The 12,435-nt window shown below is 35.7% G+C and overlaps 1 protein-coding gene across 5 annotated transcripts in view; it reads left to right on the plus strand.

Annotated features, from left to right (window-relative positions):
- PPP1R12A (protein phosphatase 1 regulatory subunit 12A) overlaps positions 1 to 12,435 on the plus strand; it is a 191,109-nt gene that overhangs the window by 103,018 nt on the left and 75,656 nt on the right. For all 5 annotated transcript variants that reach the window (XM_069094795.1, XM_069094796.1, XM_069094798.1 and 2 more), the window contains exons 4-5: positions 3,227 to 3,386; positions 6,238 to 6,382. In XM_069094795.1, coding sequence (XP_068950896.1) covers positions 3,227 to 3,386; positions 6,238 to 6,382 — 305 coding nt within the window. The remainder of the gene's footprint in view (positions 1 to 3,226; positions 3,387 to 6,237; positions 6,383 to 12,435) is intronic.

A 12,435-nucleotide genomic window follows, 5' to 3' on the forward strand; every position in this document is an offset into this window, starting at 1 on the left:
CTGTGGGGGAGTGGTAGGAATAGATCCGGAAATGTTAATGAAGGAAGTAGGAGTAATAGCTGGAGGGCTTTCCTCAGCCAGGAAGGGTAGTGGGTACAGTGCTAGACTTAGTTTAAGAATGTGTAGCTTTGGTTTTGAAACCAGCCTCACACACTAACCAACTAAATGACTCTGGGCAAGTTATTTAGCTTCTGAGCCTTAATTTCTTCTGTAAAATGGGCGGAGTGAACTCAGTGAACTCTTAAGTTCCCTTCCAGCTGTGAATCAGTGATCCTTATTTTTATGTGGGCTGAGATGTGGAGAAAATGCAGGAAGTAAAAGTGTATGGAGTTAGATGGGGGAAATGCTTGTTTTACTTTTGAATATGAATTTGAGATGTTAGTAGAATGCCTCAGTGGAAAAATTTCCAAGTTGGAAAGGACATATGAGATCACCTGGGCCAGCACATATTTGACCAAGAATCCCCAACAAACGTTGGCTTTAAAGTCTTGCAGACTCCCCACTTAAGTTTCAGATAATTCTGTTGGGAAGGCTTTCTTTTTGTCAAACTAAAATCTAACTTTTTCCCACTCTCCTCATTCCACCACTGCCCTCTGAGTCCAAGCAAGGCTAGTCTCTTGTGACAGCTGTTTCAAGTTAGCTTTTCTTTGTGTTTCTCCTAGGTCTTCTCTCTGTCAAATATCTGCATTTCCTTCAGTCAGTCCTAATAGAGCATTAAGACCTTTCAGTCCTCCTTGCTCTCACAGTAATCCCCTGCTTTTCATATATGTGGTACCCAGAACTGATCATAATTCTCTAGATAGGAGCTGTTCAAGTCAGATTTCAGTAGACCATTCATCATCTTTAAAATCCTGAAACATGAAATTTCTCTTAATGCAGCCTAAAATTTTATCAGCTTTCTTGAGTGCTATAGCATACTATTAATTCCTCATGAGTTCCTGGCCACAAGGACTCCAAACTCTTTTAGATAAACTGCCGTGTAGCCTCCCCAGGCAAGTGTGAGGACAGGATTGAAATTTAGAATTATTAATCAAGAATGGATATGTAGATTGGAGTATTAAGTATGTATATCAGTGGTCATGAGTGGAAATTATTTCATTCTTTGTATTTCTTCCCCTGGTGCTTTGTATGGTACTTGACACATAGTAGACATTTCAAAAATGCATATTAATTGAAGTTAAAGGAGAGAGAAGGGGACTAAGGACAAAGCCTTATAGTGAAATCTATGCTTAGTGGGTCAGAGGACTAAGATGATGTATTAGGTAAGCCAATTAAGAAGTGGTCAGACAGGATAAGAGATAAACTGAGGGAGCAGAGAGTATCAAAAATGAAGGGATTGGTTATATCAGATGCTAGAAGGGGATCCAGGGAAGAGGTCTAAGATTTTTAAAGATTTTATCAGTGATACTTGAGAAGTCTGAGTAGAGTAGAAGGTTTATAGTAGTTTTAAGATTGAGTAGTTGAGTATAAATTTTTCTCAAAGTAATTTAGGGAGAACTATAGCTTGAGAGTAATAGCACAAAAATAGGATTTTTTTTTCCTGTGGAACAGAAGACTTAAACATGATTAGGACAAGGAAAATGAGCCAGTAGAGAGAGTGAGAATTAAGATGAGAGAATACGAAATGGAACAAAGGCCCTGGAGAAGATAGAAGGTGGGAGATTTTAGGAATAAGAGTTAACCCTATTTAAGGTTAGTCAGTTTATCTCCTGAGATTTAGAGGATGAGGAGAGACATTAGGTTGGAGAGAGAAGGTGAAAGAGGCATTGATTGATATTACAACAGTATCATGATGTTCTGCCACAGCCCCACCCTCTGAGTTCTGTGAGATGATATCCTGCTTTACCTTATGTTTTATATTGCTCTTCTGTCTACTTCACTGGGTTGCCTTTTCTATGGAACTGTCTTAATCCCTTGAGGCCAGATTATTTGTTTGTAGGGAGAAAATTTTTTATGTTTATATTTTATGTATTTATATATGTGTATTGGTTGCATGAAACAAAATTCAAATATTTATCAGTTATCTACAGAGTGAAAGGCTAGGCATTTGGAATATGAAGGAGAAATTACATAGAAATGTATAAGATTGGAAGATAAGATTCATACATAAATATAATACTAAATAAAGTACAATAATTGTAAGAGGGAGATCCTAAAATAAGTGTACTTTGAGAAAAGCCAGATTGGGTTAGATTGTCATCTGTTCAATAAATATAACAAATGATAAAATTAAAAATACTTCAGTATTACCACTAATTAGAATAAAAAGAAAGGCAGGGAGAGAAAGGAAGTCAACTACAGCAAGCAGACAAATAGAGGACAAAGGCAAGATAATTTATGACCAGGAAAATGGTTGTGCAATGCCAGAAAATAGAGAAATCAAGAGTTTTTCAATTTGGAATATGTAGTATGTCCAAGTGGTAATAACAGTGAACCTTTAGAGACATGGAACTCAAGTTTGGGAGGATAGTGAACACTAGAAATTTAGTCTTCAGTTTTGAGGCACACTTGGTGCTCGTAGAAGTCACAAGAATGAATAAAATTTATTAAGGAAAGAATGTTCCAAGAAAAGAACAGAGGATTAAGAAGAGTTTCCAGGAAAATCATAAGAGTTAGGGGAAGAGATGGTGAAGAACATTAAGTGAAGTAGCCAGAAGGAACAATAAGAGGCTTCTTATGAGGAAAACTGGTTTCTTTTTGTCAGAGAAGGACAAAGGTGGGGAGGAATGGAGAGGAAGAGATGATAACAGTCCTCTAAGTAATTCTGCAGTGCCTCTGAACCCCCACATATTAAGAATTTGCCAATTTGATTCCCCTTAAGCTTGAAACATTTTTTTTTTTAAGCAATCGGGGTTAAGTAACTTGCTCAAGGTTACATGGCCAGTTATTTCTGGGTGTGGTGCTGAGTATCTGAGCCCGGATTTGATTCAGGTCATCCCGACACTGGAGCCGGTGCACCGAGCCACCTGGCTGCCCCTAAGCAATTGGAGTTAAGTAACTTGCTCAAGGTTACATGGCCAGGTGTTTCTGGGTGGGTGCTAAGTGTCTGAGCCCGGGATTCGATCTCCAGGTCATCCTGACACTGGAGCCGGTGCTCTTACTCGCTGTGCTACCTGGCCGCCCCCAAGCTTGAAACATTTTTGTTGGGTTTACATTAGCATTAAAAAATTTGATTAATGTAAGCAGAATTATATATCATTCTTTTCCCTCCTCCCACCTGCTTTAGGGGTCGATATAGAGGCAGCCCGTAAGGAAGAAGAACGGATAATGCTTCGGGATGCAAGACAGTGGCTCAATAGTGGCCACATCAGTGATGTTAGGCACGCAAAGTCTGGTGGTACTGCACTCCATGTAGCAGCTGCTAAAGGTTATACAGAAGTTTTAAAGTAAGTAATGTTTCTTTAAGAGTGAGGCATTTTTTTCTATGCTTTCATTTTCTTGTTACTCTATCTTGAGATTGCCAGGTATTGTTCTCCCTCTTCCCCTAAGTGTTGTTCTGAAGAAACTTTTTAAAAGTTATTTAATGTCCTTTTTTTTTTTCACCTTGGAGAACAAATCTGTTTTAATGTGACTTTTTTCTAAAATTTATAGACACACACACGTTAAATTGGTTTCCAGTTAAGTTTTTCTAGTGTGTTTTTGACCTTTTAAAATTAAGGTGAAAGTCACATAAGAGTAAGAACAGAAATCTTTCAGGATAGGAACTGAATCTCTGGATCTCATAATAAAGTTCACAATGACACTTGAACTTTTGTTTTTAGCTTTATTAGACAAAAGAGCTAACTATTATGTAAAGATGGTAAGATATTTCTGATGGCTTAATGATATCAATTGACCTTTACAATGTTCACGGACTGCAAGCATCAGGTATTTTTCCTATTTTACAAATAAGAAACCTAAAGCTCAGTTTTTACTTAAGTCCCAACAAGAAGCCTGTATCAAAGCTTACAGTAAACAGTGGCTTTTTTTTTTTTTTTTTTGGCCTTTTGGAGGGCAATTGGGGTTAAGTAACTTGCCCAAAGTTACACGGCTAGTTTTTTTGTGTGTGGATGTTAAATGTCTCAGGCCGGAACCGAACTCTGGTCCTCCTGACTCCAGGCCAGCACTTTACTCACTGTGCCACCTAGCTGCCCCCCAAACAGTGGCTTCTAGATTAAGAAATCCTTAAGAATAAAACTTCCTTATATAAAGTCCACCCACATTTAGAATATTAATAAGTCATGTGAAACAGAGCTATCTACAACTGCATGACAGAAATAATTCAGCACACAGCTTCTACTTGACTTTGCTCAATTGAAGGTAGAATTGGGTATCCCTCTACCAAATTTTTGTGTGGCTGCCTTTCTGTACTCTTTTCTTTCTTTGAAAATTCAAATCTCCCGCATTTAACATATCCATTGCTCTTCTTGTCCTTTTACTATCTCCTCTTATCAAAAAGGAAATTCAGGTCCTTAAGTTCTCCTAGTTGTAGATCATTCCAAGGCTTTTCAATGTAGATCATTCCTTACTTCTTTTCTAGACTATTGCAGTAGCCTCTTCCTTATATTCTTCCTTTTAAGGTCCTCTCTTCCCTGCTTCACATTGCCTTCACTCTTGTCCTGTCCTCCCCTAGACACATACTTCATGTTTTCTGCTGTGAATGATCTTGTTTTAGTTAATATTTATTGGGGTTTTATACTTTAACCTTCCTTCTGGTATATGTTTCTACCTTTTATATGATTTCTACCCCTAGTTATGGAGTTCCCAACAAAGAAATGTCTTGAAATGTGACTTATTGGGATTGTATTAGACACTTGGTATTTGTTTGGTCCTAGTAAGAGATAGAAGTTATTCAGTAATCCAGTAGTCTTTTGTTAAGCACCTATTTGAAGTGCTTTATTAGGCCATAAATTAAGTTCTTGAAATGTAAATGAAGGGTTATACATTAGATATCACTGCCACCTCCTGTAGGTAAAAAGAAGGACTTCTCAAGCTCACAGCATGGAAAGTGAGGTAAAGGTTCATCAGTTTTCTTTTTATTATTATTATTAAATTGTTTAGCGTTTGTGTGTTGGGCTGTGCTGCCTGCAAGTTATAGGCCTGTTCTCTGCCTTCTAGGAGCTTAACATTCTAAATACAGGTAAGAGTGATGCCTATGTACAGTTAAAAGGACATACTAACAATTTTTGCAAATCTGCATTTTATTAAAAATTATTACTGATATTCTAGTAATGTTGGTTAGTATCTCTTGTTTTCTACTACTGCTCTAAAGCAAAATCAAGATCCCTTTATATTTTTAAAAACTTAATGAAAAAATTATCTTTTTCCCCTCAAAAATTTCATATGTAAAGTAAGATAAAATCCTAAAGGTAGCTATATTGTATAACAAAACCCTTTTCTGTTATCCTGTAAGACCATGCCATATCTTTTTTTCAAAGTGTGTACTCCAACATGTATTTAACATGTAAAATAAAATGTCAGGTTTTTTTAGCCATGTCTGACTCTGTGACCCCATTTGGGGTTTTCTTGGAAGAAATAGTGGAGTGGTTAGACATTTTCTTTTCTAGCTCATTTTACAAAAGAGGAAACTGAGGCAAACAAGGCAGGTGACCTGCCCAGAGTCACACACAGCTAGTAATAAGTGTTTGAGACCAGATTTGAACTCAGGAAATGAGTCTTCCTGACTCCAGGCTTGACACTGTATCCACTGTACCATCTAACTGCCCTGTAATAAATAATTGTTTGGTATATAGAAAATAATGTATAATTTTATATAATTAATAATAAATAATTACAAATAAAATTTGTCCTGTGGTAAATAATTGGACAATCAAGGAAGTTTACTACTACCTTAAATCAGATTTGTGGGCAGATTAGTTCAGTAGTTGGCTCAGACTAGGAAAACTAGATCCACCCTAAGAAAAGTCTCATGTAAAAATCTTAGTAACAATAAAACTTTTCCCATCAAACTTGCCTCTCAGACTTAGTAGATAATGACAATGAAATTATACCTTCCATGGGATAGTATTTTATTTTGTTAATTTAGGATCTGTTTTTCCAGGATTTTCTCTGAACTGATTTCTACCTGTCCCAGTTTAGACATCACAGGAGAAAATATTGAAATATGAAAAGCAAAATAGATAACCCTATCCTGTTGCCCAACTTTTACTTAATTGCATGAAATCAAACTGATGAGTAGCTTTACAAGTTCCCAAAGCTAACTTATTGCCTAGCTAATTTATTATATAATCTCTTTAGACTCTTACTACAGGCAGGCTATGATGTAAATATTAAAGATTATGATGGTTGGACACCTCTTCATGCTGCAGCTCACTGGGGTAAAGAAGAAGCCTGCCGAATTTTAGTGGACAATCTTTGTGATATGGAGATGATCAACAAAGTGGTAAGCTTTTGAAACATGTGCATGTGTTTTAGCATAAGAAATATAATTATAGCTTCTCAAGTGATATATAAGAATACGTTGGTAGTTTAATTTTTTTTATGTTGTGCTTTTGGAATTAATAATCATAGCCTCTTTTGGTAGGGGAGGCACATTGCCTGATTTTGTGTTTATTTTGAGTGCCTTTTATGATCTGTTTCTGACCTTTTTCTGAAGAAAAAGAAACATTATTTTGAGATTGCTATTCGTGATAGTTTCTGGTCGGCCCACTAATACAATAATGAAGTTAGAAGATTAAGAGTTTTTTTAATAGATGATTTATGAACTAAGTGATTGTTTTCATTCTTCATCATTCACTGTCACCATTAACTCAAATTTTTCCTTATTTTGGATGGATTAAATAGATAATCAAAATAAAATTTACAATTTTTTAATGTTTGTTTTGTTTTATTTTTTTTGGAGGGGGGAAGGCAAGGCAATTGGGGTTAAGTGACTTGCCCAAGGTCACACAACTAGTAAGTGTGTCAAGTGTCTGAGGCCGGATTTGAATTCAGGCCCTCTTGACTCCAGGGCCAGTGCTCTACTCACTGCACCACCTAGCTGCCCCTAAAATTTACATTTCATTGCTGCCATATTTATTACTAATTGGGGCACAGACATTTTTACATATATATATATATGTATTTATGTATACACACACACACACACATATATATGTATGTATGTATATATATATATATATATATATAAAACAGATGAACATACATGTTTTAGCACCAATGCTTTCTAATGGGCGTTATTACTAGTTCTAGTTACTAGGCTAGCTGAAATAGCATAGCAGAAAGCCCACCAGACTGAGTGAACATTTACTCATTATAGTCCCACTCTACTACTGGTAAACATTTACTAGTTATAGAACCATAGACAAATCACTTAGCAGCATTTCTAAGCCTCATTTGCTACATTTTAAGAACCAAAAATATCTACCCAGTCTAATTTTTTTTTTGTTTTGTTTTGTTTTTGGAGGGAGGAGGGCAATTGAGGTTAAGTGACTTGCCCAAGGTCACACAGCTAGTAAATGTTAAGTGTCTGAGGTCAGATTTGAACTCAGGTCCTCCTGATTCCACAGCCAGTGCTCTATTCACTGTGCCACCTAGCCGCCCTAACCCAGTCTAATTTTAAGAGTGGTTTTGAGACTCAGATGTGAAAATATATGTGCAGGTGCTATAAAAATATTAGAACAGGCATTGCTGTTATATTATAAGTGTCAGGTATACTGCCTTACCACCTTAAATCAGATTTGTGTTGGAGAACACAACTTTTTCCCCTTCTGCTGTGGATGAGATCTCCTCTGTGTACACGTATGCATGGATATGTCTCTATCTGGTTTTGCGTCAGTTTCTCTTAGTTGATTTCTTTCTAATAATGATGGTGTTTTCCGGTGGTTCATGGAAATTTTACAGAGATATCACACATTTTTAATTTGCTAGAATCTGAGGATCCTAGGGGTCTGCTGACCCCACCCCTACCTACCCAAAACACACAGACACACACACACACACACACACTTATTTAAAGCTTTTCATTTAGCTCCTAAGGTTGCAGGCTCTTGTTGTCTTCTATTAATCTCCTTGCTCTCACATCAATGAAGAAAATGTGACATTTGAACTATCCTTCCTACAGCTCCCTTTTTCTGTTATCAGTTACCAGAAGCACCAATACACACATGCCTTCATGCTAGTGTCAGTGTCTCAGCTGTCATGTTCTGAGCTACAAACTTTGAACACATAACTTACTCAGTGTTTACTGATTTGAACTGAACTGTCTTTGATTCCCTAACTTTCAAAATAGGAATTCCCTTTCATCTGCAATGACAGAGTAGGAATGGTTCAGCAGATACGCATTACCATAGCTCTTGCTTTTCCTTATCCCAGATAGTGCCACTTGAAGAGCTGCTCATCTACTGTGGATGGTAGAATCCTTTGCAGTTTCTGGAAGAGTGTTTTGGGAATATTCTCACTTACGAATGTATACATGTCCCAAACAATTTCTTTGGGTAATATGAGACATGGAAAATTATAGGGAGTTTTCAGGATCTTTTAGAAAAGTCACAGAAAGACAAAATCAAATATCACACTATTCTAGGATAGTTCTTTTAACTCAACAACTACTTATTGAGTATATATTATTTGTACAACATGATACTTGACATTGAGAGCTTAAAAACACACAGCACCTGCCTTCAAAGAACGTATGGTCCATAAAAAGCCTCCTCTCCTCCCTACCCCCCAAATAAATATAACGAGTTCAAAAGCCTCTGCACATCATCTCAGAAAACTGCTTACTTACTGGTAGATTAATAATACTAATCATTTTGTATAACTGGGAATAGTAATAACTTACTTTCCATGGTGTTTTAAGGTTTACAAAGGAATTCCTCACAATTTTGAGGTAGATGGCCCTAGTGCTTATTATCTCCATTTTATAGATGAGAAACCTGAGGCACATAGAAGTTAGAGCCATTGTGTGATAGATTAATTTGTCTTTTTGTTTAGTCAGCATTAAGACCTTTTTTTAAGCCCCCAAATTCTGTTTTTATTTAATTTTTAATCACTTTGGTTTTTAAAATTTCTTTGGGTTTTTCTCTGGTCTTTAGAGATAACTTTGTATTATAACAGTAATACTTTATGTTTCCATAGCACTCTATAGTTATCAAAAACATAAATCACTTTATAAAGCTTATCTTTTGATGTTGCATATGAATTTGTGGTTTTTCTTCTATACTTATATAATGGTATAGTAAAGATTTTTGCACCAGTTCTTTTTAAAATTACATGGACTCGGGGCGGCCAGGTAGCACAGCGAGTAAGAGCACCGGCTCCAGTGTCAGGATGACCTGGAGATCAAATCCCGGGCTCAGACACTTAGCACCCACCCAGAAACACCTGGCCATGTAACCTTGAGCAAGTTACTTAACCCCAATTGCTTAGGGGCAGGCAGCCAGGTGGCTCAGCGAGTAAGAGCACCGGCTCCAGTGTCGGGATACCTGGATCAAATTCGGGCTCAGATACTCAGCACCACACCCAGAAATAACTGGCCATGTAACCTTGAGCAAGTTACTTAACCCTGATTGCTTAAAAAAAAGAAATTACATGGACTCTGAAAAGCTTATATACATGTTTCTACAGCAACAAAAATAACTCTGGGGAACATGACTTTTAGAAGCCATTTAAAAAATTCATGCCTTGTAAGATTTGCATATCATTTCTCCCTGACTTCTATATGTAAATGGAAAAAAGATATACTTTGTTTTTAAATATTTGGAAACCTTTTGCCTATTTTGGATTTCTTTAATGATAGATTTTCATAATTCTAATGTCATATAGATGTGTAACTTTAAAGCTATGGTATCACAGCTGATTGTTTTGATATTTTAATAAATAGGAGAGTTATTTTGCTGTGAGGCACCTAGAATATTTACTCTCCCATTCTGCTACAAGTTTTTGTTTTTACCCTTAATCAAATTATACAACAATGCATGAGCATTTTTGATGGTGTCATAAAGACTTAAATTAGTTGCGGCATTATTCTGTTCATACTATTAATGGACATGAGGAATTTTATTTCTTTTAAATCAAAGGAAAATCATTCATCTTTTCCTTAGAGGTGTTATATTTAGAGATCTGAGTTCTGCATCTGACTCTACCACTTGCTGGCACTGTAACCTTGGACAGGTCACCTGATTGAACCAGAAGTGCATGATACCTGTCTTACTTACTTTTGTTGTGACAAGATGAATCTGATCATGTATTTGAAAACACTTTTAAAAGGTTCAAGAGAGAATGCAAATGTGAGACTATTAAGAATAAATGAATAAAATAGAGTTAGACTATGTAGAGTGAGACCTGTAACATATGATGCTATGTAATTAGACAATTTCTTTTAAATAGTCTCACTTTTCAGTAACATAGTAGTTTGTGTAATTCTCATTTTTTCCATCTAGGCTTCTTATATATCCTCTTGGCTTATCTTCCCAATAGTCTTGAATATTAGTGAATCATGATTACATAGTGTGATATCCTTTAATACTCTGTTTATTTGGTAGAACAGAGTTGCCTTAAAAGGTGGTTAGGAATCATGTGATAGGTGTAATTTGGCAACTACTAGGTTTATAAGTGTTCCTGTAGACTATTTAGAGTGCATGTCTAGCCTAATAGGTTAAATTGATAGGTTTGATTTTTACATGTTCACAGCCTACATTTTACTCTAGTTTTTATTCTCTATCAGCTGCTGTTTGCAAAGTAGACTCATTTGTCGAGGGAGAAAGTGAAAAGAAAGGTTAGTAAGGTGACCACATTTCTTATCCTTAAAAAGGAAAACTCCTGGTAAACAAAACAACTCCTTCCTATTTAATTGCTGCTTAAAATGATCAAGATTTTTTTATTTCATTTTTGAATAAGAGTGTTGACAGATGCCTCAAAGTCTGTTTTTAGTGGTGATGTAAAAATTCCATTGAATCCTAAGAGATTAGGAACTGTGGGTTCTAGTTCAGGTTCTGTTACAATTTGACCTTGAAAAAGTGTGGACCTCATTTTCCCCATCTGTAAAACAAGGAAATTAAGTGATCTCTCAGCAATGACACCTCTGGATTATTCTGATTCTAATTCTGTTAACTGTCTTGCACCAATAATCCCTTTTGTTTTACCAAGCTCTTTACTAAGCCAAATTTTAAAAATCAGTAGCTTTAAATAGAGTTTTTTGAATCAAAGCTGCTTTATAAAGCATTCTTTTATAGCACTGAATCTGTGGAGGCAATGTAGAATAACCAGTAAAAGGAAAACATTTAGATTTATTTAGGATATTATTTAGATTATCTAGGATAACCATTGGCCCAAATTGAAATTTTCAGTTTGTTCAAGAATATTGCATTTGTCTAGGAACTACCTTTGACTTTTGGTATTAGAAACTGAAAAAGAAATAAATTCCTTACATCAGCCAACATTTTTCTGACACCGGGCCAAGAGAGGAAGGGGGATGCTGGTTAGCCCAGTAAGCTCATCTGGCACAAGTACATTCAAGAGCAGTTCTTATAGGTGAAATCGGCAGAAGTTGCTTTTCGATATGTATAGGGAAGTTCCCTTTAACCCAAACTCATTTTTTACATATTTTTTCGATACAGATATTTGCATGTTTTGGAATAAAGAAAGAATGTTGTTTGTATGAAGTATAGGCACAAAATTTAATTTACAATTTGAGATGTATTTATGCATGACCTGACTTTGACCACAACAGGAAATATATGTCCTTTCCTCTAGAAGGTGCTAATATCCTGTTCTTGAAGTAAAATTAAAGACCAGAAATCTTTTCTTTGAAAAGATCAGTTGCTGTTGAAGTATACATTTCCAAATTTACATTAATTTAATTTTGAAACTTTCCATTTAGTCATATTCTAATTACAGTTTGCATTTTCTATGTCTTTAGAGTTAGAAATTTTTTCATGTGATACTGTTTTCCATGTGAAAAAGAATTGATTCTGAGACTTAAATCTTGTCTTTGTCAACATACAGCTCTTTTTCTTGTACAACATATCACTTCTTAAAGAATGAATTTTTGTCATTCTGGAAACTTGAATTCGTGAGGTTGCAAATAGGGATAATGCAGGATAGCAAAGCAAAGTGTTATTATTTAGTCAGTGTAATAGATACTAAATGATAGATGTTCCTCTGAATATTTTTTAAAACTTGATAAGTTATGGTTCCTGAGACCATAGTTTATTTTGAAAGGTAAAGAATAGCACTGTGATGTTAATTGCTCTATAACTTCCATGAATTGCATTTTTTAGAAATTTCATTTTTAAGCATATTGTTGCTTTAGCACTTTGCTTTAAAATGGATTTGCTTACTTTCTTCCTTGTCCAGACACACCAATACAGAAAACAAAAGCCAAAAAAAAAAAAAGAAAAGAAAGAAATCTGTCTACGTTCCAGTTAGATGTAGCATGTGTTGAGTGGGAATAAGGGGGAGGTATAGAAGATTGGCTTCTCCCATATATAGGAT

The sequence above is a fragment of the Petaurus breviceps genome, unplaced genomic scaffold, assembly GCF_028583685.1.
Source record: "Petaurus breviceps papuanus isolate PSGF00001 unplaced genomic scaffold, PetGlider_PUasm1.0 221, whole genome shotgun sequence".
NCBI classification, from domain to species: Eukaryota; Metazoa; Chordata; class Mammalia; order Diprotodontia; family Petauridae; genus Petaurus; species Petaurus breviceps.